The sequence below is a fragment of the Synchiropus splendidus genome, chromosome 1 (assembly GCF_027744825.2).
Source record: "Synchiropus splendidus isolate RoL2022-P1 chromosome 1, RoL_Sspl_1.0, whole genome shotgun sequence".
Classification (NCBI taxonomy): domain Eukaryota; kingdom Metazoa; phylum Chordata; class Actinopteri; order Syngnathiformes; family Callionymidae; genus Synchiropus; species Synchiropus splendidus.
In genome coordinates, this window is record NC_071334.1 from 6,391,879 (window position 1) to 6,419,619 (window position 27,741).

At 45.1% G+C, this 27,741-nt stretch overlaps 2 protein-coding genes across 4 annotated transcripts; one reads left to right on the forward strand and one right to left on the reverse strand.

Moving 5' to 3' along the window:
- stx6 (syntaxin 6) lies at nucleotides 1–5,215 on the reverse strand. The gene is made up of 8 exons (XM_053878266.1): nucleotides 5,053–5,215; nucleotides 3,367–3,536; nucleotides 3,105–3,199; nucleotides 2,976–3,026; nucleotides 2,661–2,783; nucleotides 1,713–1,819; nucleotides 1,440–1,534; nucleotides 1–613 (listed from the first exon to the last, which is right to left on the reverse strand). Exons 1-8 carry the CDS (start codon nucleotides 5,085–5,087, stop codon nucleotides 537–539), a joined length of 753 nt encoding a protein of 250 aa, XP_053734241.1. The 5' UTR covers nucleotides 5,088–5,215; the 3' UTR covers nucleotides 1–536.
- Nucleotides 5,216–5,952: 737 nt separating this feature from the next.
- LOC128748011 (ELAV-like protein 1) lies at nucleotides 5,953–13,453 on the forward strand. Of its 3 annotated transcripts, none has more exons than XM_053846362.1 (8): nucleotides 5,953–6,106; nucleotides 6,695–6,765; nucleotides 6,993–7,061; nucleotides 7,144–7,312; nucleotides 10,764–10,867; nucleotides 11,334–11,487; nucleotides 11,555–11,786; nucleotides 12,653–13,453. In XM_053846362.1, the coding sequence occupies exons 2-8, from the start codon at nucleotides 6,718–6,720 to the stop codon at nucleotides 12,978–12,980; spliced, it is 1,104 nt and encodes a 367-aa protein (XP_053702337.1). In that variant the 5' UTR covers nucleotides 5,953–6,106; nucleotides 6,695–6,717; the 3' UTR covers nucleotides 12,981–13,453. The 3 variants fall into 3 exon arrangements, with proteins under 3 accessions (XP_053702337.1, XP_053702346.1, XP_053702356.1); XM_053846371.1 differs by having other exon boundaries at nucleotides 6,695–6,753; XM_053846381.1 differs by lacking the exons at nucleotides 5,953–6,106; nucleotides 6,695–6,765; nucleotides 6,993–7,061; nucleotides 10,764–10,867 and having other exon boundaries at nucleotides 7,170–7,312.
- Nucleotides 13,454–27,741: the final 14,288 nt, after the last annotated feature.

The window sequence follows — 27,741 nt, forward strand, 5'->3', positions numbered from 1 at the left end:
AGTTTGATCTCAACTTGTTTACTGGCCTTCGATTATGCGTAAGAACTAAAGCTGCCTGGGCTTAAACTGACGTCTGAGTACTGGTGTTTACATGCTCTGAACTGGGATTAGAGTTTACTGGATTAAATTAAAGTGAGGGATCAAAGATGAATTCTTCCAATGTTGATAAATGAACATGGATTAAAAAGTATTTTTCAAAGTGAAATTAAACCGTCTTCTAGATTCTAGATTCTGAAGCCCTTTAGCTGACCTCTCATCAACAAAACACAAAGACATCAAACAGGTTTGACCCCAAGAAGAACCAAGGTTCCTGTCCAGTCTGGTGGAGGTCAGACAGAGAGTGTCGTCTGAATGATTCCACAGAGTTTGGTTTGAGAGGAGCAGAACAGCAGTACAGTCCACACGATGACAGCGGTGAATATGGCCTCACTTCTGCGGCAGAGGTCGGCTGCGGAGAGTTCACTTGTCCAGAGTAGAGCACAGTAAAATACATGGAGACCAGTCGAGATCTGTGGGGGCCAGTTCACAGGCTTGGATCAGAGGATGAAGAGGAGGAGGAGGACGACGAAGAGGATGGCGAGCAACACACCGATGGCGCACCACTGCCGGCGATCTGCAACACACGGCAACAGTTCTGCTCTCAGAACACAGCCAGTTGACCTGAAGCACGACGCAATAGTAACAGAGACAACTGAAGCCTGGTCATGATGCACTAATCTAAAAACTGGACTCCAGCATGGAGACTGACTCATGAAACAAACTGGCCAATGTTCTGAACTGGAATCATCAGCTCCTCACATCTTTTATTGACATTAAAGCGCTCAAAATGTGTCCCAAGTTCTGACACCACAGTCGGTCTCAGCTGCTGCTTCTCGTCTCCGCTCCTCCAGGAGATCGGCTCTGTGGGCGGAGCTGCGGACACACGGGCGAAAACAGTGCATTTTGAGCGCTTCAAGGTCAATAAAACGCCTGTGATGTCATGGGTTTGATGTGAGGAGGCTCAACATTTTGGCAGCATGAGGCTCTGTAGCCTGGAAAAATCCATATACTAGCCGCGACACTATACAGGTGGCAGGGTTCAGACCCTGAGAAAAAAGTAGCGGCTTATAGTCCGGACATTACAGTGATTACAGTGCAAAAAGCTTTGAATCAGGTGTCATGACTTGTGAGATAAGGAGTATATTATCACTGTTCTGGATGATCATTAGCAAGTAAGCTTGCTAACTCAGCTCGATTACGGCATTTAGTGTCTCTGTTTACGAAGCATTTTCTTAGTGCTCAGAAAGACATCATGATAGGAGCTTCTCATTGGTCTTGAACACTTTTAAAACACTATTAAACAAGCTTAACCTTCATGGCAACCGCACCAACATCTTCACAAGTCTGTCATTTCAAACCATCAAGACTACTTCAAGCTCACGCCTCCTCATCCAACGCACCACTGGTCATGTGGGAGACCTTGGCCAGCTTCTTCATGACGTTGTCCAGCCTGGACTGGGTGTTGTCCATCTCGTGTCCAAAGTCGTCCAGCATGCTGCAAAGAAGAGAAAAAACATCAATTCAGCTCAATTCTCGCCAGAAATGGCACAACAACACTGATCTCAGTCTGGAAGCACAGGACATGTAGCAGCTCCTGACAATGTGATACATGTCAGGACAAACTGGCATCACTCTCAGAGAGGCATCCCATCTCCAGACTACAAGAGTCTTACACAGATTGTTCGTCCAGCTCCATGCCGATCCTCTCTGACATGTTCTTCAAAACACCAATGGTCCCAGACACCAGCTCCAGCTGCTCATCCTGCTTCTCTGCTATCAGCTGTAGAGTAGAGGAAATACAGTCACCTTCCAAAGACATCCTTCAATCTCCCTCTGTATTGAACAAACTCTTGCTCAGTCATTTCACCGTGCTTTACAAGGCTTGCTGGACACCTTACATTCTTCCCCACCATGGTGATGATCTTCATGTCCTCCTTGATCACATCCATGTGCCCCATTGTTGCCTTCTCCTTCTTCCACCGCCAAACTCCTCCACATGAGCTGGTCCCTCTCATATACCCATTTCTACACTGTCCAGACCTCAGTATTTCCATCTCTGGCTCTTCTTCTTACTACTTCCCACTTGCTTACTTCTGCTTCCCTGTTGCCACTTCCCATAGCCTGCACTCTCTTTGTCATCCCTGCCCATCTCTCAGCTTGACTGACTCCAAACACGTATTTACTTATTCATTTACACCAGCCTCCCTATCATTCACAGTTCTGACTGCCCTCCTCAGTTCATGCCTCCTCCTGCTCCTCCACCTCTCACTCATCATGGTAACCAAGTAAACGAAGACTATGGCGGAGTTTAAAATTTTAATCTCAATGAATCGCACTGAAGATGAGTTAACTTGCGATTAAAGGCAAATTACTCCCACATTTTATATCTGTTCTAAAAGTAACTTAAAGGAAGATGTTCTCCACACCAGAGCAGCCATTATTGTTTTCCCTCATGCAAACATCCATTTACACCAAGAACCCAACATAACAGATACTCTTGCCATTAATCGCCAGTAACTCACCTTTTGTGCCATTAATCAAGATTCAAACTTCAACCTAGCAACAGCCCTAGTTAAGCCACTTGAGCCAGTGAATGACAAACAGAGGAGGTTAGGAAGTACCTGTTGTTGAACCTGCTGCTCCTCGATGAAGTGAGAGTTGGCGTTCTGGAGCTGGCGGTCCAGACGGGCGTACTTGTCAGGTGCGGGCTGCCAAATGGGACCTTGAGCACCACCATCTCCCACCTGGCGTGAACACACAAAACATGGACACTGCTAATAAGCGCTACCTTCTGATTTCATATTGGGTGACCCACTTGTGTTGTCAGGCTTCCGAATATAACGGTTGATGCTGAGCAACATCTTCATGCTAGAACTGTTAGCTGGATGGATTTTCTTCTTTCATTTCATGGTGGTGATGTGTGAGAGTGTCCTTACCGGCTTGTTCACGGAGACAACAGCTGGACTGGACATCTGCTCTTTCATGGCCTAGGAGACGTAAAGATACAGAGTTTTACTGGTGACAGGTGGAATTCAAGTATTGAGCTTTGATGGACAGATACTCACCTTCACTGTGTTCCTAGTACTGGTGATGAAGGCTTTTCTCTTGGAAATCTCTGCTGCGTCCAAGTTAAACTTCTTCGGGTTGGACTCCACGATGCGTTCAATTACGGTTAAGAACAATACCGTTGTCAAACAGTTTCAACAGTTTGTCAAACAGTTTTCAAGAGCAGAACTGGCTGAGCCCTATTCATGTTATTTTCACACTGATGCAAAGATGCTGACTGACAGTCAGTTTCTTCTGGAATTGAGAATATGGAAAGGATATTAATGGTCTCATCCAAATCCTCCAGGTCCCACTCGATGGAGCGCAGACTGTTCCTCAACTCATTGGTCGTCCAGTCCATTTCCTCCTTGGAGGCTCTGGCCCCTTCCTGCAGCAGCTCGCTCCATCTCTGATGGAGGCTCTGCGCTGCGTTCACTGCCTTCTGCACCTCCCTGTTAAAACATCGGACGGCACAGTCAGGAACTAAACGTGAAACCTGAAAGACTCAACCGACCACAGGGATGTTTGACCCCGAGTCGATACCTGAATCACCCGCAGACTCAACCCACTTGGGAGCGACCGTGCTCCTTTAGTTACCATCATGGCTGCAATGACTTCACAGTTATAGAAGATGCTAAGATTTTTTTTATATCTAAGCCATACATGCAAGAATAGCCTTGTTGAAGGCGGTTTTACAGTTTTACGCTCAGTTTTTGGTTAACTACTAAACCATAACGTTTTTTCATCATCAATTATCTTATTACACAAATGATAATGTTTGTATCCTGTAACATCACAGGAATTCATTTTGCTTTCATTCACCATTTTCCAAAAGTGTTTAGCAGCAACTATGATTATGTTTGCAGATAACACCACCAGCATCTGCTTCATGGCCAACCTGCATGCACACGTAGAGCAAACTGGCTGGTGATTTGTGCAGTCACAACATCCTGGAAATGAAAAAGATCCAGCCCATGATTGTGCTTCAGGAATTCCCATCAATGGTTTCACATGCCACAGAAACCTGAGGACTGAAATTAAAACTCTATTCTTCTAAAGGTGAAGTTCTGTGTACTGTGAGTAATGGTGTCACTGGCTCGTGACAGGAGACGTTATTCGGAAAGAAAACACGCCAGCGGCCGCTCACTTGTTTGCATTCCAGCTGACTCAGGCGCTGATGAATTGAAAAGATAAATGTCCCAAACTCCCACTGTTTATAACCTATTGTACATCATGTTCACACAGGAAAAGGACACAATTTTTAATATGCATAACAATTGTGTATCGTAATGTTGTTTCTTACGGCTCTGCTGGGATTTAAGGAGAAGTTGGGACTGATATAAGTAGCAAGGCAGGAGGAAACAGGAAATCACACGTAAGCTAAGCAATTGAGAAAACACATTAGCATCAATTCACAGTGTAGGGTGATGGGAGGGAGGCAAGTACCTGGAGAACACCCTGAAGAGCAAACCTCTGACTATAAGGTCACACACCAGTGAAGCAGCACCTACATTTATTACACTCATGCATTCGCACTTCAGCAGACGCCGTAATTGTAATTTAGCCTATTATTACTCTCGATATGTGAGTGGCACTCAATGAGGGCAGATTGTTTCATTGCAATCTTTTTAAAAAATGTTTTGACTCTTGAAATTTTAGACTGAATTAGGACTTGTATTCGCCCTGATCTCTGAAATACAGTGATCTCATATCAGGTTTCATATAAATGCTACTGTCCCCAACGTGCAAATAAAACGTTACACAACTACCATTAGTTCAAACAACCAACTAGTTAAACTACTTACAAATGCATTTAGGATCCACATACGCTTCGCCTGATCACATAACGCTAGGCCTGAAGTTAAGAATTACAATACAGCTTCTCATTGTCTTCGTGTTTAAGGATTTAGCCACAAATCGCCCGCATGCTAACACGGCTAGCATCTACGCTTTGTGAAGTCTTCTTACCCCTTAACGACGAAAAACGGGTCTTCCATGGACATGATGCGGCTTCTGGTTTAGTCACACCTGACCTCCATCGCTAAGCGGAACTGATGGACGACTGCTCGCTCCCGTTAGAGAAGAGCGATCCACCAGACGGCGTCCCTGCTTTTGTTTACATGCAGCAGGGGCTTCCGCACCGGAAACGACCCACTGACGTCACGACCATGCGGCTCATCCGAGCGCTCGGTGGATACTAACCTTTTAAAATTGTTCAATGACGGGATTTGATAGTCAAGAAAAAAAAACAGAATGGGAAAAATGAACGAATGATATATATTTGTTTCCATTTATTGTAGCTGAAATAGAACGTTGAAATGCGTCGACTTAATTTTGCAATGGATTGTTCAGAATGGAAATAACTTGTTGAGTTGCTTTGGCTATAAATAGTTTTGTTAACGATATGAAACTGGCGTCAAACCTATCTTTTTCTATGCGCCAATGTCACATCCGATATCTTGTGTAGAATATCACATCCTGAACATTTACTTGAATTTAAGCGTTGCACTCAGCGGGCTCAGAAGATCAGCTTAGCGTCGACCATAATCTAAATACACTTGTCGCCAGAGCCAAAACAAAATCTCTCCTCAGTTTGAAAGTTCCCAGGCAATGTTTCAATGTTAATAATTTCCATGTGTGTCAAAACTTAAAATACCGTCATTATCGCATGTCATTAGTGTTTATTTGAATTGTGAAGCAGCTGTATATATTTAAAGGTTTTGTCGGCTGTTTAGAATCATATAAAAGGTATTTAATAAGACGAGTGTAATGAATGAACGTCAACTCGTTGGATTTGCTTTTCTAGCCCACTAGGTGGCAATGGTGAGCAGTTTGAAGATCACAGAAATCCTACGAAGAAGAATCAACGTAGTATCGCGAGATCTTGTTCGTTTTGTGTGTGTGTTTCCTCGAGCGATAAAGAGCCGAATCTGGAAATAAGAAAATACTCAAGACATTGTCTCCGTAGCTTCCTATATTTGGGGTTATTGTGTCGCCGTTGATTTCAGAAACTACACTTGAGGTAAGAAGAATTGAATCGACGTGAACTCCTGTGTTTTAGCGTCGCGTTGCGTCTGATGCCGCTTTGTTTCGCGCCACTTAGCATAGCATGCGGCTAACGCTACCGCGACGATTTTGTTATGCTTCGCCAGGCGCTTCTTATCCGTAGCTCAAGTCTTTCGTCATCCTAAATCGACTAGTTTAATCAAGAAGTGGCGCATCGGACCACTGGCATTTTTATTCTCCACGGGAAGAGCAAAACTACGTGCATTTAAACGGAGAGGCACAATGTGTTCGTCTTTAAGATCGGTTGTCGTTGCTTCCAGTGCAACACCATTTCAAACTGCTATTACTCCACAGCCTGCACCACATGATGATGTCGAGAATCTGGACCCGATTGTCTTTTCCATGGTGCTGTTTCGGTAAAGGTCCACTGGTCCATTGGCTGAAAAGCAGCCCTAAAGCAATAGGCTATGCTGTATATCCACTGGAACCAGTCATTTCTGCGTTAGGCTGGGATATTTTCCTGTTACTTGGATGACGCTATGTGTTGTGGGCAATCCGAGCGAGATGTGTATCAAAAGAATCATTTCTCTTTATATATCTATAGGTACAAGATCACAGTTCATCTCAATGGCTTCAAGACGAGGACACATTCGGTACCTGAAGGTAATTTCAGAAGTAAGAAACATACTTTTCTTAAGGAGTTGCTGACAATGAATGACTATCATGTCCGTATATCTGTTAACTCATTCATCGACACTCACTCATTACTCTCACGTGGGTGTTTAAATAAAATGACCACACACAGACACACATTCTCTCTCAAATAGAAACCCACTGGTTACACACATCAAAGTAGGTCAGTGTTCTTAAAAGGATGTCTGATTGAATGACCTCTGTTGTAGGTTTGCGAGGTTCAGTCACCTCAGAATGATGGCAGAGATGGACAGCATAAGGCAGCCTCTGGTGATAATGTGAGTGTTGCCCCTGGATTTGCGTTTTTCTTCATCTGCCCCTCCAATGAGACCTTGACCAGATTGTGTTTGGTTCCATCAGGATCTTTATGATAACGGCTACAATGAGCATATGATGGATGATGGCGACTCCAGGACCAATCTCATCGTCAATTACCTGCCTCAGAGCATGAACCAGGATGAGCTGCGCAGTCTGTTCAGCAGCGTGGGGGAAGTGGAGTCTGCCAAGCTGATAAGGGACAAAGTTGCAGGTAATTTCACTTTAATTACAATTATGCTCCCAGAAACCGTGTCCAGCACTAGTGCACAAGCTTCAGTTCAGGTTTTTGAGAGCTAGTGTTCACTGTGAAGCATACACAACAAAAATAGACACGTGTGCGTGTACTCTTGTTTTTTTTTGTTTTTTTTTAAACAACTCTGTTCTTTTAAAACTACTGCGCAGATGTTATATTTTTACACAGATGTCAAGCCTACTAAAATGTTTTTTTTTGCCCCATATGGCAATCTATAAATACTTGTTTTTTTATTTTCCTCACCATCTATGTGGATGGAATTTCAAATTGCTTCCGGTGTAAGTGTATCTGAATTAGAATTGTTCAACCTTTATTTATGGTTGTGGTAATTAGAATTGTTGACTTTGTGTCCTCAAAAGTACTAGGAGTACTATTTCACCTATGGTCCCATTTACTAGTCATGGTGGATCTATTTCGATCAATAAATTTTTCACACTGTAGTAACTATTACACTCATACACCTTCCTTTTATTAAATAAACCCTGAAGATTATATTCTGGGGATTTTGATATTGTAAAATGGCTCCTGATAAAAGTTTACAGTTTGCGACAGTGTCTACGGACACAGTCGATGCCAGTCTCACCATGTACACAGAAATCCAGATATTATCCTCATATCTCAGGAGGACACAAGAAGACACTTCCAAAGTAAACGGCAAGTCGTGCTTCATTCTGTTCTATTAAGTAGTGTAAACCCTAGATGTCTGTTTTCCGGTTGTAAAAGTTATGTGAAACGTGACTGAAAACGTTTTTGTTGAATTGACTGACATGAGATTTTTTTTTTTACATCAGTACGTTAATTTGTATATAATAATTTCCTCTGTACGTCTCAGATTTTTTATTTTTTTATCTTGTCATGTATTGCCACTGCTGACTAATGTATTCTTTTTCTTTTAAGGATATGTCTGTTGTTTTTTTGGCTCTGTGATAGCAATGTTTTTTTTCCCCTTTTTCTTTATTTTTCATAATAGGTCATTTGCCAAAGGAACAGCACGGTCTTGCTGTATGTTTGTAAATACATGGTGGTTTCTGTTTTCTGCCTGGAACAGTTTATCCTAAGGATGCACCGAATGTAACCGGTCTAATAGTGGCGTGTGACGTGATCGAACACTGTTGCACCACAATGATTTCCGCTTCAAATCAACCACACAATGTGGTAAAATGTGTTTTCAAACACAAAAGTGCGCGGCAGAGGTGAAATGAACTCACCAGCACAAAATTCTGGCAACCCACACCACGAATCTCAGACGTGCCGCTATAGAGGTCTGGCAACCCAATTCAGCGGTGACAACACCGGCTCACTGCCCCGCCAGCTAGTGTCCGACAGTCGCGGTTCAATACAGGTGGAAACGATTTTGACTTTCCGACCCATTTCTCATGTGCTTCCTCTTTTTGGATCTTTTCTTTGTCGTCCCTGGCGTCAAAGGATTAAGCGTGGCCGGTTCCGACCATCGTCATGGTGACGCTTCAGTGCAAAGTGTGATTCACAGTCTACACATTAAACTTTTCAGATATTTTAGAGAGCAAGAATAGAAATGAGCGTTCAAACAAGAAACTACAGCTTTTATCAGCCTGTTCAATGTGGCTAAGCGAACATGTTGTGGGTTTATGTACTTAAATTAATTTTTGGAATGCATGTTTTGCTCTTATACATAATTGGATGTTGTTAAAGAAAAGGCTGGAATATTGAAAAAATGTGAATGCAAAAGGTATTATTTGGAATTCAGCCCACCACTTCAATTTGTGTTCCGCTTCGGCCATAAATTTTCATTTCGGTGCATCCCTAGTTTATACAGTTACATAGAGATAGTTGCAATTCAATATTATATAGTCTTGTATTTAGCTTTGTTAAATCCTCACTTTCTCAGTTGCCTCACAATCTGAACAACCGCACACCTTTTTCTTTCTTTTTTTTTACGTATGCCTGTGATGTTTCATGACTTTATTGATGACATCATTGCCATCTGAAGTTTGTGAAATTCTTCTTGTCATCTATTTATTCTGAAGAGTCACTTCACAACCAACAGAAACATCTCAGTTACTGAATAACTGTTTTCTTTTCACCTTTAATTTTGCATGTTTTTCTACATTTGCATATGATAATCATCTGATTTTATTTTTGGACTAAAGTTGATGTGCACTGATGGAAATGGCTGTCTTTGACCTGTTTTCTTTTATTTTTCAGGTTTTGTTAAATCTGTGATGAAATGTACTTTTCATTGTACTGATGGAGTTCAAAGAGATTTTCACCAGTTTCACCAAGTATTCCTCATATTGAGCGCTCATATCCCTTCGTCCCTTGCACGTGTTTTGGTTGAAAGTACAGTGGTACCTTGGTTTTCGAACGTCCCGGAATTTGAACAAATTGGATTTCGAACAAAAATCCAGAACTCGAATGCCCCCAAAAAAAGCTGTAAAAAAACCTAACGTGTGCGGACCGATCAGCTGACCCACGACGCACATTGTTATTGTGTATAACGCAGTTATACACCGTGTACACCGTTATAGACCGTGGTAGAATGTCACTGGGGAGGTGCTCGCTCTCCAGACCTCTGAGGCTGGAGCGCTCACTCCAGGGTTTGATGTCCTGTTGTGGGCTGGAGCTGGGACAGGGATGAGGAGAGTCTGGGACAGAGCGTGACTTGGTTTATGACTTTGTCACAGCCAAACTGCACAGAAGCGCACATTCAGAGCTGGACACGCACCGGGCACCTCTTCACTTCTGGAGAGACCTCACTCACTCGGCAACCCCTCCCACATGCAGCGGCCACACACATAGAGGAACAGCCACCTGCAGCAGACACTCTACATTCACTCCGACAAAAGCCTCTTTTAAGGCTTGGAACGCATTATTGCTTTTTCCATTCATTGTAATGGGAAAAATCGGTTCAGATTTAGAACAAATCGCTTCTCGAACGGCCGTCTAGAACGGATTGTGGTGGAGAACTGAGGTACCACTGCATTAGATGATGCGACCATCGTTGAATAGAAATGGGGTCCCTGACATGCAACTTTTCGCTTCTGCATCAAGCTTAGTGGGCGGGGCTAATATTCCGGCGCACTCTATAGTCTGGGATTTACGGTAATTTACGGCAGTATTCCCTAGGGACAGAGAAAAGCCATTTTATTGAGGATCGCCCAAACATGCGTTTCCCTTCTGTTGTATTAAGAATTGTTGTGCGACTTAAGAGCCCAGCCTGGAATTCGATGTGCTTTGTCACATTCACCGTGCCCACGTCTTCTATTCAGTGGTGAAGCTCAATCTGAGGAATCTTCCAGTGTCAGGCTGCTGCTGTCTTTTTCTTTGTTGAAGAGCAGAAAATGTAACTGTTGACCCTGCAAACTGTGTTGTGCTACCTCTGGCAGCCGAGTTTTGCTGTTTTATTTGGTTTTCCTTTGTGTTTCTCTAGGCCACAGTTTAGGTTACGGCTTTGTTAACTTTGTTAACCCTAATGATGCAGAGAGGGCAATCAGTACCCTCAATGGCCTGAGGCTACAGTCTAAAACTATCAAGGTAAAGTTCCCCAGGAGCTCTTTGATTTTCGTGTCTCATCTGCTGTATGTTCTCCGAGGGCGCTCTCCCACTCTCTGTCTGACGGCTCAAGGTATTTTAAACTGTCTTTTTTTTTGTTAATTTTTTTTTGTTAATTTATCAGACACTCGACACTGAATCTGCGACTTTCTTTGTTCAGTGTGAAATTGTGTCTTTTTTTCTAATTGATGTTTTCATTTTGAAATAACTGCTACTCTGCCGAAAACTGTTGTTTTTCTTTTCTTTTGGTTTCTTTTTTTATGTAACATTATGGATAAACCTTTTCTTTTTTGCTAAACATTGAAACGCTCAGCAATACTTAAGTCGATTGAATTTATTTATTTTTTTTTAAGCTGAATGTAACTCTTGAAACACGTTTGTGGGTTCAGTCTTTCTTGTGATGCTCTGGTGTTGTGCTGCGCTGATGTGCCTTTGTTTCCGCCGGCAGGTGTCTTTCGCCCGCCCGAGCTCTGACACTATCAAGGATGCTAACCTGTACATCAGCGGGCTGCCGAGGACCATGGGTCAGCAGGAGCTGGAGGACATGTTCTCTCATTACGGAAACATCATCAACTCCCGTGTCCTCGTGGATCAGGCCTCTGGTAAACACCTGCAGCTCTGGGCGTTCAAGAGAGCGTCCCCTCATCTGTCTGTGCTTCGGTGGTTCAGGTTTGTCTCGCGGAGTTGCCTTCATCCGCTTCGACAAAAGGTCAGAGGCCGAAGACGCTGTCAAACTGCTGAACGGCAGCACGCCATTCGGCGGCCCGGAGCCCATCACGGTCAAGTTTGCTGGCAATCCGAACCAGAACCGGAATTCCCAGGGTGGTGCGGGACACGCCTATGGTCACGGCCAGTCGCGTCGCTATGGAGGCCCGGTCCACCACCAGCAGCAGCGCTTCAGGTACCAGCCAGAGACATGGTGCACATCAGACACATGCACATACAGTAGAACGCAGCCACTGATAGTTGAGGAGCACTCACATTCCACTGGCACATCCTCACACACGTGTTTGTTTCTCTGTTCTTGTGGGGACCGATCATTATATTGTAATGCTCTCTAGAGCATCTCACCCTAAAGCTAACCACCCACAATAAATGGCTAACCTTAACCAGGACTCCTAACCGAACATATACCTGCCGTAACTTCTGCACTAGAGAGCACTGGAATATTAGCCCCGCACACTAAACTTGAGAAGCAAAATAGATCTTGTTCCTACATGAACTGCAGTGCTCTATAAGCCGCAGGTGCAGTGGTGCTGTCTGCGCCATAGAAAGGCTTAAAAATGCATGAGGATCACTTCTGAACTAGTTTGGAAAACGGGCTCCAGCATGGAGACTGACTCATGAAACAAACTGGCCAATGTTCTGAACTGGAATCATCAGCTCCTCACATCTTTTATTGACATTAAAGCGCTCAAAATGTGTCCCAAGTTCCGACACCACAGCTGGTCTCAGCTGCTGCTTCTGGTCTCCGTTCCTCCAGGAGATTGGCTCTGTGGGCGGAGCTGCGGACACGCGGGTGAAAACAGTGCATTTTGAACGCTTTAAGGTCAATAAAACGCCTGTGATGTTATGGGTTTGATGTGACCAGGCTCAATGAGGCTCTTTAGCCTGGAAACATCCATGAAGTAGCTGTGTTGCACACAGTGGAGTAAAGCATGCTGCATTCAGTCGTACTCTCATTCATCCACTCATTGCTGGAAGTGCTCCCCAGGTGATGACTGTAATTCAAAGCTCTGGACCTGAAGTCTCTCCGGTGTCCTTCAGATTCTCTCCGATGAGCGTGGACCACATGAGTGGAGGAGGAAGCGGGGGGAGCAACGGGGGGAATTCAGCCAACGGCTGGTGCATCTTCATCTACAACTTGGCCCCGGAGACGGATGAGGCCATGCTGTGGCAGATGTTCGGGCCCTTCGGTGCCGTCGTCAACGTGAAAGTCATCCGAGACTTCAACACCAACAAGTGCAAAGGCTTCGGCTTCGTCACCATGAACAACTACGAGGAGGCGGCCATGGCCATCCACAACCTCAATGGCTACCGCATGGGGGACAAAGTCCTGCAGGTGTCCTTCAAGACCAACAAGGGACACAAGTAGAGGAAGTGGCGTTCCTCTGGGGCGCGCCTGTTTTGTTTTGTTTTTTTTTATTCTCAGCATGCCCAGTTTTAATTTCTTTTCTATTAAGTTCTGTGAATACTTTTTTTGGGGAACATTAAATGTTTTATTTAACAGAGTTTTAGAGGTTTTTGATCTTTTTATGGGGAGAATAAACTTAATTACGAAGGACACGAGTACAACAGCCAGAAAACTGAGGTCGAAAGTGTTTTTGTGTACAGATATTTTTATTTGCCACCGAACCCCGTGTTTGAAAGAAATGGAAATGAATTCACGAACGTCTGCCGCGTATGGAAACTGCAGAGTGGGACGTTTTTATTTTTGTTTACGAGTGTTGGTTCCTGACAAAATGTGATGAGCGACATGGAAGGTGACCTTCAGTTTGTTTTCTGTCACTTGGCTTTTTTCTGTCTCGTAGCAGCATCTTTGTGATAGTCAACACAATAAACCAGTCATGAAAACTTTTGTTTCCTGTTCCACTGTGTTGAGGCGTGCGTGTGTGCCCTGGATGGGAAGCTGTTTCACTCACTGTCATGGATCATATCCTGAAAATGACTTCGCCGCCGCTGTGAAGATGGTGTCATGTGACCATAGCTTTTACCCTTAGCTCATGCTTTAATGAAATAACTTCATATATATTTTAATATAGCTTCCGGTTTTGATGCTGAAACTAGTCCTCGTCCGTGTTTGATCGAAAGGTCAAAGGTCTGAGCGAACGCGTATGTACTGATGCTCTCTTTCGTGGATGTGGCGGGTTAGTTTCATGTCTGCCCACTGGGTGTCACTGTTGCCCCGATTTTGCTTCCTTACTTCTGACTCCGACAGCGCCGTCTGAGGTACCGGTACAATACATATTGTTGTTGCTGTGTCCGTTGTCACTGAAACAGTCAACTTTAATGTGACGGACGTATGTTGCTGCTCTGTGCCGCTTGAGGCGGAGTGGGCGGTGCTGCGGCCCGGGGTCACTCAGGTTCTGTTCCACCCCTAAACGTGGTTGAACTGAATCCCGTTCCCGGATGCTTTGACTATTGCAGTGCGTTATGGGGCTTGTTTTGAGACGCTCTGGCTTGTGTGTTTCAGTCACAGTGAAGAGAAGAGTGACGCGTCTCTTGTAGTGAAGGCGTGGTGTGTGTTCTCCGACCTGTCGCCTGAGCCGTGTTTTCTCTGCTGTTGAAGACAGGAGGTCCATCAGGAGCGAGGGGCCCCGGCATCAGCGTGTTAGCAGCAGATGGTTGCAGCCGCCGTCTCCAGACGCACGGGTTGAATTAATCATGTCACGAGTGCAGAGGTGTCTGCAGGTGCTGCGAGACTCACCCGTGCTCCACAGGAGCTGCTAAACTGGGCAGTTTAACACCAACAACTCTTCCTGCTGCAGAAGTGAGAAGTCAGCAAAGTGGCAGCTTTTCAAATGTCGTGCTCCCCGTGAGCGTTCGCTGCAGGCTCCTCTTCCATCTTCACCTGGTCGACCATCTGTGAAATGTGCCTGTCGGCTCCGGGGATCAAGTGAGGTGACGACTTCTGCTTCGTTCACTTGGGTCGGCATGGAACCGACCGTCACTATGAATTCTGCTGCTTTGTGACTCCACTTTTCCTCATACGTCCCGGTTCACCTGTGCGCTGGTGGAGCAATAGAAACGCCCATTTATGCCGGGCTCATTCAGACCAGGGCCCCTTCTCCGTCTGATTCATGATCAGGTCTAAGTTATTCAGCCGGACCACACAAGCAAAATCGATGTGTTTGTATTGAGAAGTGGGGCAGAGAAAAGTGAGTTTTGAGACGTGGTGGGGAGGATTATTGTGACAGGTTTGATTTTATATTAGGCTCAAATTAAAGCATCTGTGACACATTCTATTTTACAGTCAAATGTAAATATGATAATTATGTAAATTTCTATCCTTCCTCATGAATCCCTGAATTACCGAGGCTGACTTTTTGTCCGCTTCAGGCCACTGTAGATCAAGCTACTTGTGCCACTTGTTTGAGACGTGCACGTCATATATATATATATATATATATATATATATATATATATATATATATATATATATATATATATATATATATATATATATATATACCGAGAACCGAACATGTTGAGTTTAACAGCAGCTGGAAGGATCTGTCTGCGGGATCTGTCCCTGACACATAGGAGGTGGAGCACTCTGCCACTGGTGCCACTGGTGCCACTGGTACCGTACACACACAGCGTCCCTCAGGGATGGACGGTGTTTTCCAACTGTGTCACTAGGATGTTTGCAGCAGCAGATGGAGGATGTGAATTGGTTATGCTTCACAGTTTGGCCTTCAAAGAGGTCTCACCTAGTGAAGGGTCAATGAGGTTTCATGAAACAGCGTCCTGATCTTCAGAGGCCTCCAGATGGCGCTGTCTGCTGTAAAATCTTTGGACTTGAACAACTGATTCAATGAAACCTCACAACATTTCTCAATCAAGAGCGCCATCTAGTGGCCTCTGAAAACAAGGCCTGCAGTACTGTTTCATGAAGCCTCACCGACCCATCACTCGTCTCACTCGGTTTGCAGTCCATTCGTTGCGCCCTGTACAGGTAATGAAATTGACCAGTGAAACTCACTCGACTGGAATTGGGTCGGCAATACGTTCTGTCAATTTTTGATCAAATGGTGCCTTTCAGTCACTTATACAGTCACGCAAGAGACTGAAGATACTAAAGACAGGACAAAAGGCAGGAAAAAGACGCACATATAGACGTTCCCTCAGGCATCTTTGGGACTGATCAGTCGCTAAAGCACTGAGAATGAAGAGCAAGAGGAACTTTCCACACGTGTGTCAGAAGCACAGTGGCGTATCAGCCTGCATCTGCAGCTGAGGACCAACACGCAGCCTGACTGGAAGAGCACCACAGCTCCAGAGGAGCGACCTTGCTCTCGCCTGCCTCTGACAGACTCCAAACAATGGCTTCCAGAAGTTTGAGTAGGAGTCTGGTGAAGCGCTTCCAACAGGGAGATTAAGACTCTCGGGAGACTTGCGCAGCCAGACGTCCCTGGTGTTTTTCCTTTTCTTTTTTTCCCCTTCCCGTTGAGGCGACTCTCTAACAAGCTTAAAATAACTTGTGTTTGAGTTTTCAAATTAACGTCGGATAATTATCCAAGTCTGGAAAGTCACAAAGTTCTTTCAGAGCTCAGGCTTTTTTTTTTTTTTTGGTCGTATTTCTGACTTTGCCAACAGTACGTGATGGAGACTGAATCGTTCAGTGGCCAGAAGTTGTTTCAGTTTGAAGTTGTGTCCTTCACTGAAAATAAAAAACTATATTTAACTGCTTTCTCCAGACACTTTAAGATGCTTCATTTTTAAAATTCGCATTCTACATTTCAAGTCTTCCACTTCCTGCCTCAACCCCGAGGAAAATATCTTCCTCAGTTTTGGGATTCGCCAGCACCAACCTTAGAATTGAGGAATACCCAGACTACCCAGAATGCTTTGCATGTTTTTAGCCAAGCAAAAATTTGGCGTCCAAAAAAGGAAAGAAATGAAGCCAACAGAATGAAGCTGAAAAAATCAAACTTAATATGCAATTTCATGGATCATTTACCTCATTGTTGCATGATATTTGCTTTTATTTTACCATCTTTTGTTAATCTTCGTCTTCCTCTTCTGAATTGACACACTTTTGCGCAGTGCTGCCCCCTACAGTCTGAGGATGTGACGGCATTTAGGTCACACATCGCCACTATAGAAAATCAGAAATACTTTGGAAATCCCGACTTCGTAACTTACCATGCTCGATCAGCAACAATAATGGATTTATATGAAAATGAAAATGTAAAATACAATATACTCTTTTTTTAACAGACAGTGTAGGAGAGAGGGAAAGAAGGCCGTGCACGTAAAGCCGGACATTAAACATTAAGGTTGAGGGTCTCACCGATTCGCTCAGTTCGACAATATTAAAAACAACAAACTGGGCTAAAAGGTTGTGGCTAAAGACGTTGCGAGTGCTAACCTCAGCCAAAGCATCGGCAGCAGCCAATGACTCGCAAGAAACGGCCACTGAATATTTGGACGAAGACTCTGACCTCCATTTAGCCACATGGGGCTTTAGAAACTGTATGAAATCAATTGTCTGCTCACATATAGAGTTCTGGGCCACGGTGGACGTGAAACATGTCAAGAATATAAAGTGGAGCAGCTGGACGTGCACGACCCGTGTGTGTGTGTGTGTGAGAGAGAGAGAGAGAGAGAGAGAGAGAGTCCACACAGAAGCGAGGTGCTCTCACAATCAGCTTTGCATGAAGATTAAAGCGTCGGTGTGATTTATGTGGAGCTCACACACCTCGGTGCTCCCGGCGCGGCGGGAGCTCCGACCGCCAGATGGGCTGAAGTCGACCGGAGCCCACAGGTGGCTTTGCTGCACCTCAAGACAAGAGGGGAGCAGACAGGTCTTTAGGTGGAGCCAGCCACAGGTTACTGCCGTATGTCGCTGCCTCATTACATCACAAAGAATCCGCTTCCCGCGCCACGTTTCCCAGTGAGTCACGATGAAGCGCAGACGAACCGCTCGACATATGAGCATCTGCTTTGTTCGGTTGTGTTGGCCTTGTTATCTTTCTCTTACTTTCAGAGAATCCTGACTTTGTCATTTTGTTTCTTGATCGATGACCAAGCTTGTGACATCACTGTCTCTAGGCTGCGTCCCATTTCACACCCCAACACTGGGCTCTGCGCGTCACGTGTCAGTGTAGTGTGTCCTCCTCAGACTGAGGACACTCGCCGTTCACCACTCGGAATGATCCCTTCAAACCCAGGGACCTGCGGAGCTGACTTGAAACCAAGTGGGAATATGAAGTGTGGAGAGATTTCCAGGAGACCAAAGTACTTGATTTCAAAACAGTGTTGGACAAGGACGGTGGTTGACCATGTCCCACAACATGAACAATACAACATGGATGTACAACACTGAGTTTTGACTTCTTCTGAACAAACAACAGTGGGCTAGCATCCAGGCTAACGTTAGCATCCTCACACCTCTAACACATCTATCACCGCAACATAGGCTCCGCCCATTTCTCCCCCGTTGGTTCACCAAACCAAGTGAGATGATCAGCGCCGATGCAAGAGGTTGCAGAAACGTTGGAGGTGTCATTTCCAAACCGTCTCCAACACTGGATATGAAGGAAACAAGACACAGCACGGCTGCCAATGACACGCTGTCTTTACACGTGACGTCATGAAGTGTGTCCCAATTCTGAGGGACGTCACTCACTTCACTTCATTATGGAGGGAGCTCAGAACCAAGTGCTAGTGTTAAGTGCTCGTGTTGGGGGGGAGAAATGTCAGCTCAGACATTTGGGTTAGTTTGGACTTTAAGTCAAACCAACCCGATGGTAGATTTTGGTCATGGCCAACGACTTTCTTCCAGCCTTCCTTCATCTGATTGTCTTAAAGCATAGTCCTATGTCTTTGAAGTGAGAGACTTTTCATGCATTTCCCAGCGCTAGAACGTAATATGTCTATTGGGATTGCAATGACTAAACTAAAATCCTCCATTAAATGAGTCGCTCACCCCTATACGAGTCACTTGGTCGTGACATCATCACTCCATTCTGTGCTGTCCACAGCAAGGGGAGTCATGGCTGAGGCTCTGGGACCCTCGCGACTCAACAGTTCAGGAACACTTCACAATGAAGACGGACGCGAGATGCAGCGACCCATCCTCCCTCCCACGGCCTCATACACTGATGGAAGTGGACTTCTGCGTCCTGTACCGACGACAACGGCAGCCTTCAGCGTCACATCTTGACGCATCAGTAGTGTGGAAGAAAAAGCAGAGGTTGGGGTGAGGTGAGCCATGGGATGGCGCTGTATTCATTCTACGTGTAGCAACGTGTCATTTGGTATTTAAGTCCATCAAAGGTCACTAGGACCTTCGGTACCGTCACTAAGAAGGAGAGCTGCGGATTTATAAATAGCCACCAACCAAGTGACAGTACGTCTCTCTCTGTCCTTCACACTCCCATCATCCCTCACTGCATTCAAAAGCCCGAGTCCTTCAGTGGAAGCGTCGTATTTCCTCAGATGCTGAGGCTCTAAACGCCGGTTTAGGTGCAGGACAAGGGCTGGCGAGAGTGTTCTCTCCTGTGCGCTCTTTTCTCCAGCCTTCACGACGTCGCAGGCTTCACCTCCACCTTCTCACAAAGGTCCCGAGGGAGGCCCATTTATTATCGGCTGATGTTTAGCAGGTATGAGTCTGCCTTTATCAGCGGGAGGCACAAAGAAAAGTGGAGTGGAGCCGGAGCAGATCCACTCGCTCCTGGTGACACGTCCACAGGAGAAGAGCGATTACACGGAGGCACCACTCTCCTTATTAAACTGCCTCTGGCTGAAGATGGACACAATCACTGGATGACACCACATTGGTTACCGGCTTGTCTCCATCCATCCACCATCCATCTATCTAGCCCTCCACCCATTTATCCATCTATCCATCCCCTCATCCATCCATCCATTTACTCATCCATCCATCTTTCATCCCCTCATCCATCCATCTATCCCTCCATCCATCCAGCCACTCATCGATAAACTATCTGTTGCTTCCGCATCATCCATCCATCATCCATCTATCTAGCCCTCCACCGATTCATCCATCTATCATCCCCTCATCCATCCATCATTTACTCATCCATCCATCTTTCATCCATCATCTATCATCCCCTCATCCATCCATCTATCCCTCCCTCCATCCAGCCACTCATCAATAAAGTATCTGTTGCTTCCGCATCATCCATCCATCATCCACCCAGCTAGCCCTCCACCGATTCATCCATCTATACATCCCCTCATCCATCCATTTATCCCTCCATTAATCCATCTACCCACTCATCCATCCATCCATCATTTACACATCCATCCATCCATCACATATCCATCTATCCATCCCCTCATCCATCCATTCATCATCCATCCATTTATCCCTCATCCATCCGTCCATCCATCCATCCATCCATCCATCCACCCATCCATCTGTGTCCTGTGAGTTTGTGTGCGTCAGATGCAGAGGTGACCGACAGGAGAGTTTCTTTGTCAACAGCGTGTAGGTTCCTCTCTGAGCCTCAAATTCACCCGAGCCGATGTTACATATCCATTTATCATCCCCTCATCCATCCATCCATCATCCATCCAGCCATCCATCACATATCCATCTATCATCCCCTCATACATCCATTCATCATTCATCCATTTATCCCTCATCCATCCATCTATCCATCCATCCATCCACCCATCATCCATCCATCCACCCATCCATCAATCCATCCACCCATCATCCATCCATCATCCATCCATCCACCCATCATCCATCCATCCACCCATCATCCATCCATCCATCCATCCACCCATCATCCATCCATCCATCCATCCATCCATCCACCCATCATCCATCCATCCATCCACCCATCATCCATCCATCCATCCACCCATCCATCTGTGTCCTGTGAGTTTGTGAGCGTCAGATGCAGAGGTGACCAACAGGGGAGTTTCTTTGTTAACAGTGTGTAGGTTCCTCTCCGAGCCTCAAATTCACCCGATCCGATGTTCACCTCGGTCTCATATCTTGGCCTAAAATACATATTTCAATCACCCGAGGAAGATCGTTTCCTCTCCATCTCGTCTGTATTCCCGTCTGTGCCTGTGAAATGTTTCATTTATCCTGCGCTGCTTTCTCTCTCTGACCTTTGCAGGTGTGATCACATTAAGCAGAGAGGAGCATGAAAGCAGTGGGCTGGTGGAGCCGTGTGGGAAGGTCCGGGAGGGTGGAGGCTGCAGGTATTAAACACAGCCTTCTACACAGTTGGGTGATTAAAGTTTGAGGTGTGTGTGAGGGCCGGCGCACCATCAGGAGGGGAAGGTGCGGCCCACGTTCGATACAGTGAGGCAGGTAGAACCTGGCTTGTGTTGTTCGCCTCTAATGAGGTTTAGAGGGGAACAGAAGCTTATTTTCATTCCTCCACCGCCGGCACCCCAGGGAGCCGCGTGATAGGTTGCTTCACTGGATTCAGGAGGCTGCTGAGAGTCCGGTTTTCTCCAGCAGCACATAAGAACCAGAGTTGAAGAAGTCAGTCCAGGAAGTCTCAGAGAGTGGAGGAGGAGGGGGAGGAGGAGGGGAGCAGGGGGAGGGAGCTCGGGGAGGCAAAGACCCCAGCCAGATGAACATCCACTGGAAAATAACAGGGAATACCATCATGGATGAGGGGGAAGCTTTTGGAAAATCTTCAACTAAAAACAAGTGCCCCACGGCAAAAACAAAGAGAAACATTTTAGCTTACCAAAAACCAGAGGCCATTTTTTTCAAACGCTCTCACACAAATATGTCTTGCGATACTATGAAAACACCAGCTCATTTTAACCGAATCCTTCAAAATGACTGGATGGTGATATGGTGACCAAACTCGACTGCCATATGTCCCGCCCCCTCACTGCTGTCAATCCAATAAAGTCCAATAGAGGTGTGAAGACCTGCCCTCCGGAGAGAGTCAGAGGCAGGACTTTTGTTGTAACCCACCTCTGAAGAAATAACTGGAGAAAAAAAAATCAATGAAAAAGTCGAACTCCTCTGGACCACGTCAGATGCGTAATCGTGGTCAAAAAACACTTTGGTGCATAACTTTTTCACTTCCAAGCCTCAGTCTTCAGGATCATTTCTTTTGTTTTACATTGTAGAAAGTTCACCACAGCAGACCTTGGAGGTTTATCATCGGTCGGTCGGTCTTGGAGCAAGAGCTCTGTGTGCACGTAAAAAGTTCTCAATGAATTGCGGCATCACGTTTCCCTCGGTTCCTTCTTTCAATCCAAACATCCGTATATTGTGTCGCCTGTTTCTCCCCTCTTGGTCCGCCAGCTGCTCTTGCAAAATCTTTTGCCATTTTAAAGTGTGGAGGAGCATCTCTTCCACGTCCGAGTTCCAGCTTTCTGTTTCCGCGATTCTCTGCTCTGCTTCCTCGAGTCTAGCCTTTTGGTTTGTCAGCTCTCTGGAAGTTTCGTCCAGTTTTCCATTTATGTCACACTTGAAGGTTTCGACTTCTGTCCGCATTTCCGTTTTGAAACATCTTTGAATTTGATTTAAACGTCTGAATTTCTTTGCTAATGTAGTTCAAACCGGAGTGAAGCATGTCGCTCACCACCTCCCCACATCCAGGTTCCATGTTGCACTCATCCCGTTCAGCCATGTTGTTTTCACTGTCCGGATCAGGGTTTTTCTTCCGAGTCTTGCTTGGTCTTTTTGTCTTTGTTTTTGTCTTTTTTAAACTCATACTAGTTTTGAATTAAGACGTATTTAGGGCTTTTTTCGAGTGTTGATCGGGAGCTCTAGAAAAAGTAGAACTAGATAAAATAAATCATAAAAAAATTCATTAACAAAAACAAGTCAAGACTTAAATTACAATTTAAAAAATTTAAAATTTAAAAACATGACATAAAAATGCAGTAAAATATAAAGACAAAAATTTTACTCAATACATTTAAAAAGACAAAAACATACAAACAAAAAGTATTTAAAAAATCATGCAGATGATTTCACTGCATTTATCTGAAAACAAACAAACAAAAAAATGTGAATATCTAAGAAAAAGTAATCAAGCAAATGGAAACAAAAAACAACCAAAAAAATGCACTGCCTTAGTAGCGGCATTAATGGTGAAATATTTTGTTATCTGAGGAAAATGTTTTCAACATTGAACGTAAAATATCGATACACTGAAATACTGCGACACTCTGGCACAATTGTGTATCAACACTTTAAGTGCACTGTATCGATATATAGTCATTAAGCACTTGCATACGTTTGTGTTTTGTGTGTGGCCACTAGCAGCTTTCACTGAATGAGCTGTTCAAGTCCAAGCATTTTGCAGCAGACACTGCCCTCTGGTGGCCTCTGTAAATCATCTGTTTCATGAAGCCTCACCTTCCCATCACCACTATTGAGATACGCGTCCCATCGCCTGCATCAGGATCCGACGTCAGCGTGATGTCAGCTCCACCTCCCTGTGCGACTCAGCGAACCACTTCAGCCTGTGAGCCGGCGTTGAGGTTCTTCCTTCGTGTGTCTGTGAACCGACGTCCTCATTTATTTCTCCATGTGGAGCTCAGATGAGCAGACATGCTGAGGATGTAATGTACAGATGTAACAGCTACTTCCCTCCTCTCTGGATGGAGTCACACGTCACTCCCGAACGTCTTTGTCAGTCTGCATCCCTGAAGATTCAGCCGCTCTGACAGGAGGGCAACTGGCTTGACAAGCCTCTGTCTCCACCGCTGACCTTCCACATCCACAGGATCAGCACTTATTCTGTCACACCAGCGTTTCCCTGCGCCCCAATCCTCTCCGAGTCCAGCGTCCAGTCCAGGACGTGTCCCTTCCAAACTGCGTGTGAAGGCAGCGCCGGACCCCGGCAGCATGGTAAGCCTGGCATCTGCATTCAGCCGGCGGAGGCCGGGCTCTCCGGCGGTCAGGACGGCGCCGGGCGCCGGTCTCAGAAGGATTAATTATAAACCCCGCCACAAAACAATCTAATGAAAACCTGTCTGACGCCTCTTTCTGACCGCTCACCCGTCTGTCGGCTCATTACGGTCCTGGTCATTTTCCCACGCAGCCTCGCGTTGACTCTCTGTAGCGTATTGACATGTTTGATCGTGAAGGTCGCAGCTCCGGGAAATGGAGTTATTATTCAGCGCCTGCTTTTCGGCACGGTTTTTAATGATGTTTGGTGAACGGCTGTTGTCACAGCCTTGAAGGTTCCGGCTCTTTCTCTGGCTGCACGAGAAATATTAAACATGTCACCTTTGACTCCGCTCGTAGGAAACACGAAGCTTTTTTTTTATCTCTGTATGGAGCTGATTTTTTAAAGTAGCGTTTCTACAAAGTCGGCCACTTGTGGCTTCAGAGGACGGAGATAATTCCATTTTCTCTTTGTCTGGAATGACACCACATCTTTGACCCTTCCATGCAACATCTCTATGAAGCAGAGATGGAGAGCAGTAGTTCACTGTTTGACATGTAATCGCAGGCTATTTCAATTACTAGAGCTGAGTAATGTCACTTCAAACCTTCTCATTACGCTCAGTTTTAAGCAGAGTTGTGAAAACAAAACACGTAAAAGGTTGTGACACTAATGTTGACAAACAGTAATAACATAATAATAACATTTCTTTTCTGTTACATACAATTGTTAATGAAATATGAGAGTAAATATTTTCAATTTCACCCTGATTCAGCTCCATATAACATACTTAGATGAAGTGTTGCCAGGTTGGTGACGCAAGATCATTGTATCAAACACAATTATTGTACACCTAAGCACAAAAAACAGTACTAGTGATGGGGGCCATTTCATGGAATTTGGGGCCCAGGCAAGATAGAAAAGCTTAGCAGAGAGTCTAAACCGAAGTCAACAATGTTTTGTTGTTGAACAGGATGAAAAGTAGATCTGGAACACGTCCACATTGTCTCTACTCCGCTGATATTATAGTATCAGCGATGCAGTGAAATTAAATTTGTGGACGTAGACGTCATAGACGTAGATGAAACGTCGGACTGAATACTGAACATCAAATGTGGTTCTTAAATGTTTCACCTTTTTTTTCTCGGGAATAGTCTGGAATAAAGTTTGAGACAATGTAAATAGCTTTTAAAAAACAATATTAAAAAAACGTTTTCCTTTGTTTTAGCACTTCAGACTAAACATGCAAGTGCAAAACCAAGTAGACAACAAATGAATTGTTGTCCTTGTGGCAGACGTCTGACAAGCCACTGTAACTGTAGGCTAATGATGTCAGCACAAGGCTGCAGATAGTTTGGCTGAACACTTAACTGAGACCTTGAACTATCAAAGCCCAACACTGTATGCAGACTGAGAATGACACTTGAAGCGTCACCATGACGACGGAGCAGCTCCCGCTTCATAAGCAACAACAACCAGGAACGTGGTCTACCTACGTGAGCGATCTAAACATTGCTGATCCAGTACTATTAGTTTTGACTCCTGCTGAAATGGTGGGTTGCCAGGCACTGCTGCGTCTCTGCGAATGGTGGTGTGGGTTGCCAGACTTTCAACAGTGGCTCCTCGCGGAGCTCATTTTTATATTTGAAGAATGAATACTGTCATGTCACACCATTGATTTGAAACAAAGATTCTGCACACTTTGCCTGTTTTTTTTGGGGGGGTTCCGATTGCGTTGTTGCACTTTTCTGACAGTATATAAAGTTGCGCACACGATTTAACGTTGCATTCAATTCATAACCAGCGGTTGTCTAGTTCAGGGGCCGAGGCTGCTGCCTGGTCTGCCTGCTTTGTTGCGACGGCCCTGCTAAACATGAATAAACAAAAATGTGCCGAGAATGAGCTAAAGCCTCAATATGTCGAGGGTGACCCGAGACCCAGCATCCATGGGCTAAATGGCTGGGTTAGCCTCCTGAGCAGGGAAGCTACCACTCGCTGAGCTGTCTAGTAGTTTCTAGTTCTCTACTATAAAGCAGCAAAGCTTATTATTCAGGAGCAGAGAATCATCCGCATCATCATCAGACGTCAGAGGTGTCTTCATTTTGCTGACTCTGACGCATCTCGCTGGGACCCGACCTCCCTATCTCTAGCGAATCCTCACTTTTTGGGCCGAGCCGACCATGAGACTCATGAGGTATTCACCTCAGGATTTAGCTCCGGCACGTGAAGGATGCGAGGATTTATTGACCCGGCTGTCTCCGGGGGACATTGACTCACTCCTTCCCTCCTGAACTGGGCCTGACTCAGGGAGTCATAGCCACAAAGACCAGCCTGCTGGACCGAGGAAAATGGGTCTGCCCCGCGCGCTCCGGCTTCCGTCTAATTCCCTGTAAAATATTTGGGCGACTCATTCAACAGCATCCCAGCACTGGTCTGCAGCCGCAGAGTGTTGGTTGGGAAGTTGTCACAGGGCCCTTGGATCGACCAGGCCGACCTCTAATTACTCCCCAGGAGAGATAAAGCTGCACTTTGTCTTCGCCTGTGTGTCTTAGATAAGCGTCCTGGGAATTTGGACAGTATTTTCTATTGAGCTCCAGAAACCAGTGGCTGTACTTCTCTTTTCGGTCGTATTTACTTCATAAACCACACTCTTGCAGATAGATTATATATATATATATATATACATATATATATTCATATATATGTATATATATACATTTAAACAACAATTTATATATATATTTAAACAACAAAATATTGTTTATTATGCATCAGTTTGACAATAGCACAATAAATCACGATGGTGGCTATATTCAAGTTTTTATATCACCTTATTTAAAATAAAGCGCTTTTACTGTCTTAAAATATTTGTGTAAGAATTTCAATGGTATAAGAATTTCAAGTCCATCCAGAGTCGTGGAAACCCTGGTCATTGTGTAGTGAAAAACCTCCCTGAACAAAAGCAAACAGATGCTTTTGTTTGCTTTTGTTCAGGGATGATTCCTCCATGTTTGTTGTTGTCGTTATCGTGCCTTGTGCATCAGTGTGGTCAGTGGACCAGGAACTCCTGCACTCATCCGCACACATTGCGAGTCCCGGACTGCTACGCTGCGCTCCTGTTCCCAAGCACCATTTTCCTGCAGCTCCCAGCTGCAGAACTCAGTGTTCAGGGAGTTTCCGGCATCTAGCGGCGAGTTGCTTGAGGCAAGAAGCTCACCACCCACTGAAAGTTTCCCGAGACAAAGTGCAGCTCTCCAGCTCGGATGAAGTCGCTTGTGTTTCTCCCAATGTTAACTGGCTTAAAAGAAATCTTGGACCCAGATGGTGATCTGGATCACTCATGAATGTTCCTTGTCCCAGTTCATGTATTTCCCGAAAGTTTTATCCAAATCCGTCCATCACTTTTCAACTTATTTTGACACGACCTCCTTGGTGGGGACCATAAGAACAGACAGTGGACAGCGCTGTGTAACAGCCTGGCTATAACCTGGGTTTGGATAGAGTCTCGTGCGGGTCTCAGTGTCGGGTCAGGCAGTGCTTAAAAAAGTGAAACACCAACAGACAAACTGTTTCCTATGATCCCACCCCTCCAGTGTTGGAGTATCCACACTCTGCATTTCACGACTCCCCTCCTGAAGCAGCCGACCTGGAGGACCCTCCATCAGCAAGTTCTTCAACCCCAGTTACTGCCATTAAATCACAGATTAACTCGCTGCCTTGAAACATTAACCAGTCAGTGCTGTGTAAATCACACGTCCAGCTGAGCTCCGGGCAGGTCAGCCGCCACGATCAACACCGTCGTCCCACGATGCACCTCTCCTCACATAAAGCCCAGCGCAGAACCTTCTGAAATACAAGGGCTGACGCTCTTCCCAGGTCCTGTCGGCTTCCTCTGGGGAGAGATCACTGGTTAGATGCTGATAAATATGTATGAGAGTAACCAGCTCGCTGTCATGTCACTGTTATGCTTGTGTGTCCAGCTTCTTCTTTCCTGGATTCAAAACAGGGGAAAAAATTGAACTTAAAATGTTTTATTCAAATAAATTGAGTAACGTTATGAGTGACTTAATTCTGAGGCTTATCTTTATTTCCAGATTGAAAACTCTTTCCGGACTCATTCAATCCTCGCCGATTCACCTCCATTGAATCAGCGACTGACTGGCCTGTTCTTAAAACATTGGTATTCTCCTCTTGACTCCTGCACTGCGACGCCATCTTTGTTCAGGGTCTGAGTCAGTGTCCCTTTTTATTGGCTGAATCATGCTGAGTCGTCAA

Excerpts from the sequence above, each read along its gene's own strand:
- stx6 (XM_053878266.1), bottom strand. The coding sequence starts at position 5,087 with ATGTCCATGGAAGACCCGTTTTTCGTCGTTAAGGG. Across the intron at positions 3,027-3,104 it reads GTACTAGGAACACAGTGAAG|GCCATGAAAGAGCAGATGTC; the intron begins GTGAGTATCTGT and ends TACGTCTCCTAG. Across the intron at positions 1,535-1,712 it reads GAGCTGGACGAACAATCTGT|CATGCTGGACGACTTTGGAC; the intron begins GTAAGACTCTTG and ends TCTTCTTTGCAG.
- LOC128748011 (XM_053846362.1), top strand. The coding sequence starts at position 6,718 with ATGGCTTCAAGACGAGGACACATTCGGTACCTGAAGGTAATTTCAGAA. Across the intron at positions 6,766-6,992 it reads ACCTGAAGGTAATTTCAGAA|GTTTGCGAGGTTCAGTCACC; the intron begins GTAAGAAACATA and ends CCTCTGTTGTAG. Across the intron at positions 7,313-10,763 it reads GATAAGGGACAAAGTTGCAG|GCCACAGTTTAGGTTACGGC; the intron begins GTAATTTCACTT and ends GTGTTTCTCTAG.